Genomic DNA, 4,164 nt, shown 5'->3' with positions numbered 1-4,164 from the left:
CACAGAAGTTCCTAAAGCTTAAACGCTTAGATTCCCTTATTTCTTTGTTGTACAGAGTTAAGGTGTTTCTGTATTCTGACCACTCCCCGGTTCGTTTTGCTCGATTGAACAGTTTCCAGACTTTGGTTCTGAGTTAACTTAAGTTGTTGTTCCACCAGGGTACATCCCTGGAGGAACGTACCTTACTTATAGGACAACTGTCTTCATATGCGTCAATGAGTAGTTCATTGAAGCGCTTTGTAGCGAATTCTAGTTCTTTTTCGTTCCTGATCTTCTGACCTAGCCCAGGTTGTGATACATTTAACCTCAGGTGGTCTTTAAACTTCTCCCAGTCTGTCTTCCTGGGATTTCTTAAAACTCTATGTATAAGAGGGGTTGCTTCAATGTCAAACCTTATTATTCTATGATCTGACATGGAGGGTTCATTGGATACTCTCCACTCTTTCACTAGCGCTTTCGTTTGAGTATTCCCTATGGTAATATCAAGGACCTCTTCCCTTGCGAGGGTCACAAAAGATGGTATGTTCCCAACATTAAAGATTTCTAATTTATTTCTAAGGATAAATTCAAGAAAGTACTCACCCCTTTGGTTGGTGTCACTGCTCCCCCATGCCTCGCTATGCGCATTTGCATCACCCCCGAGTATCAAGGGTAGCTTCCTAGCCTCGCAGTACTTCACCAGTTTAGTGACAAGCTCTGGTGGGGCGTGCGTGTCATCTCTTGGGAAGTAGCCCGATGCAGCTACGATGCCCTGGATGGTCCCGTTGATGTTGACTGGGACTTGGACCGCTACTAGATCCCTCGACAGGAAATCTGAAAGACATATATGTTTCAAGCTATTAGTTATTAAAAAGCACGCCCTAGGATTCGTACACGTAGTATCCCAAATTACCTGCCTGTTCTCTACTGCCAAGCCTCTTATTTGTCCCCTGACGACCCAGGGTTCTTGTACCAGCACTATTCCCAGTGTAGACCTGAGGGTTGCCCTAGCGATAGCCGCAGACGCGGCCCTCGCATGGTGTAGGTTTATTTGTGCGACCTTAGTGCTGGTCATCGTCTTCGTCCGTTGTCAGAGTTTCGTCAAACTCTGACAAGGTGGCTCTCTCCGAGTCGTCATCAGCACAAATGGTCAGTAGCCCGAGGTCGAAGTCGTCTATACCCTCCATCTCATGAGGTAAAAGACTGACTTCCTCTACTACCGCGCTCCTAGCTGCTTCCACGGCTACCATCTCAGCCACCTCCTTCGGTAATTCCGAACCACCCGGTGGAGTATCTGTCTTGACTATCTTCGCCTTCGGTTCCCTGCCCTTGTGCACATGCACTGGAACACTACCAAACCTGTATCGTAGGATGCAATTTTTCTTTTTGATAGCGTCCAACGACCGGTCGTCAATCCCGATCGTTAGCAGTTTGCCCGTCTTCTCATCATTGCTCCTATAAACCTTCCATAGGTCGGTATGCATTCCCTCATTTTGTGCTATAATGAGGTTCAGCAGTTTCTGCGTGTCCACTCCTGCCGCTTTTGGTAGGTACGTAGTGATTACGTGCCTCCTGGGTATGTTGTCCCCATCGCACGTAGTCAGTTCCGCACCATCCCAGTCAGGCAGTTTTGTGACAATTTCGCGCAACCATTCGGCTGATTCTGCATCCAAACAGTCGACCAGTATAAGGCCTGGCCGAAAGTGGATGCCGTCGAGTTGGAGTATTGACCTCCAACCTTTACCCATCTCCTCCACAATGGCGTCCTCAATTTTTCCCTGATCCTCACGAGTGAGTGTACTCTCAGGGAAAGCCTTCGGCAGAACTGCCAGTCTAATGCGCTTAGTGGCGCTAGCATAGCTAACACCCGGCTTCCTGGCCCCTGCCTTAGGTTTTGGAGCCACTGTTTCAAGACGGCTCTTCTTCTTCTCCGGCTTTCCTTCAGGAGGACTAAGCTCCGCAGCCACCCGTTTACTGTCACCGGGTTTTTCCCAATCTAGGGGTGCCTTTTTCTCCGGATTTCCCTCCGGGGGTCTAGTTTTCGCAACCACGCCTGTGCTGTCATTGGACTTCTCCCGGTCCAGCACTTTCTTCTTGGCCTCTTCAGACGTTAAGCCTTTGTTTACGTAACGCAGGTACCATTTGGCTCCTCCCGAGGCCTGTGGTATATCATCTTTGGGTGCCGAAGCATCCTCGGATCCCACCTGCCCCAGATTTTCCTTCTGTTGCGTAGTGCCTGCTTCTGTCCGTTGCGCCGGTCCAAATATAGGGTCTTTGGAGCCATTGCCGTCCTTACGTCCGTCAACTGTCGGCGTTGTTCTTGTCGGGTCTTGGCTGCCAGTATTTTCGATATTAGACTCGACCTGGTCCACCAGTTTTGATGCGGTATGAGTTAAAGACTCCCCACTCAGGATTATAGGGTGGAAGGAGGGAAGATGGGATGGGGAGGGATTAATGATAAGGACGTCGGTGCGGTGATCTCGCATGGAAACCAGAGTGGCTAGTATCACACTTACCCAGCGGGCGAGGTTGATACAGCATCAGGTCACCATACTAGCTTCCCTCTTGGTTCGTGGTGATATGACGGTTGCCGAAGCAGACCGACAGTGATGGAGGTAAGTCGCCTAACTCTCTGGTAAAATTTTCGGGCATTCTTCCTGTCGGCTAGCATTTCAAGCTCTTCGCACTCACGTATTTCGGCCTTTCTCTTCTTATTGCGGCAAATACGTGTCGCTTCCCTCTTCGGATCCCTATGTATCGTGCGAATATCTATAGAAATTATCAGGGTTTGAAAAACTGTTAGCACAGCGACAACAGCCAAGCATTTGCTTTTTTATAAATTGTTGTTGCTTTGCTAGCCGGCAATTACAAGTACCTGATGAAGATCTTGCATAAGCAATGAGCTTAGCCGACGACGCTTTAAAGGAATTTGAAGAAATGCGACAAGATGCAGAAAAAAACTTCCATTTGCTTTTCGAACACGTAGAAGAAGTATGCACCAACCTAGGTACAGAAATCAAAGTATCGCGATACAGCAGTCGCCAAAAGAATCACTTTAATGTGAAAACCGGAGACGCCGAGGCATACTATCGCGTTGCTTTTTAGATTCTCTTCCTTGATACATATATTGCCCATTTGAAAAGCCGGTTCCTAAACCATAAATCAGTTTTAAATAATTTTAGTGTTTTGTTTCCAAAGATGGTTTTAACGAAAAAAAACTGAAGAACTGTTTGCTTTCTATGAAAAAGTAATCGACTGCTCGAAACAAAACTTTCTTCTGGAGGTAAAGATGTGGAAAAAACGAGTTTCACACGAACATTTTCGAAATGCTCTCGAGGCATTACAAGTAGCTAATACAACGTCTTTTGGGAATGTTTTTAAGATCTTACGTATATTGGCACCTTTGCCCGTTTCAATAGCCACACCTGAACGAAGCTTTTCATGCCTGAAAAGAATTAAAACCTACTTGGGTAATACAACATGTCAAGAAAGGCTCAACGGTCTAGCATCTATGAATATTCACAGATATACATTTTTCCGCTGACGAAGTTCTAGAAGAATTTTATAATAATTTATTTTATAAGTAAAAAGAAAAATTTAATGTGTTTAAAATTATCAAAATGTTTTATAAATAAGGCGAAAAATTTAATATATGATTTTAAAAATTCGTGTTTTGAATCTTTATTACGCATACTTTCTTCTAAAGAGCCTTTTTTCTAGACCCATATTAGTGAAATGTTATTCTTTGACTTGATGGGAGGAGCGACGCCAATGAATTCGATAACATTTTCATATAAGAATTTTAGATACAAACTTAACAAAACCTAATATAACTCAACACTACGTGAATTTAATAAATATTTTTTTAAATTAAACACATTTATTTTAATTTCAGGCGTCATATTGGATCGGCCATTTTGTTTGTAGTGATTTGGTTACAGATTCGAGTTTGGCTACCCTAATAACTCTTTAATAATATAATAATATTATTATTTTTTAACAAATTTATTGTGTTTAAGCTTTTAGGCGCCATATTGGATCGGCCGTTTTGGTTTTTGTTATTTTGACTTCAGATTTGAATTCAGCGACCTCAAAAACCATTGTAAACCCGAATTCATGTCAATATACTCATTTTTTAAATTATGGGCACAGAATGGGTTTCAAATATCATTGTGCAGCAGGGAA

General features: G+C 43.7%; 1 protein-coding gene across 1 annotated transcript; it reads right to left on the bottom strand.

The window, feature by feature from the left end:
• Positions 1 to 1,040: 1,040 nt before the first annotated feature.
• On the bottom strand, positions 1,041 to 2,465 carry LOC118757030. The gene has a single exon (XM_036491761.1). It carries the CDS (start codon positions 2,463 to 2,465, stop codon positions 1,041 to 1,043), a length of 1,425 nt encoding a protein of 474 aa, XP_036347654.1.
• Positions 2,466 to 4,164: the final 1,699 nt, after the last annotated feature.

Source organism: Rhagoletis pomonella, unplaced genomic scaffold, assembly GCF_013731165.1.
Source record: "Rhagoletis pomonella isolate Grant_MI unplaced genomic scaffold, Rhpom_1.0 Rhpom_scaffold_00002, whole genome shotgun sequence".
In the NCBI taxonomy this organism is placed as follows: domain Eukaryota; kingdom Metazoa; phylum Arthropoda; class Insecta; order Diptera; family Tephritidae; genus Rhagoletis; species Rhagoletis pomonella.
This window is presented reverse-complemented; position numbering and strand designations above follow the sequence as displayed.

Coding starts and splice junctions, on each gene's coding strand:
- LOC118757030 (XM_036491761.1), bottom strand. CDS start 2,465: ATGCGAGATCACCGCACCGACGTCCTTATCATTAATCCCTCCCCATCC.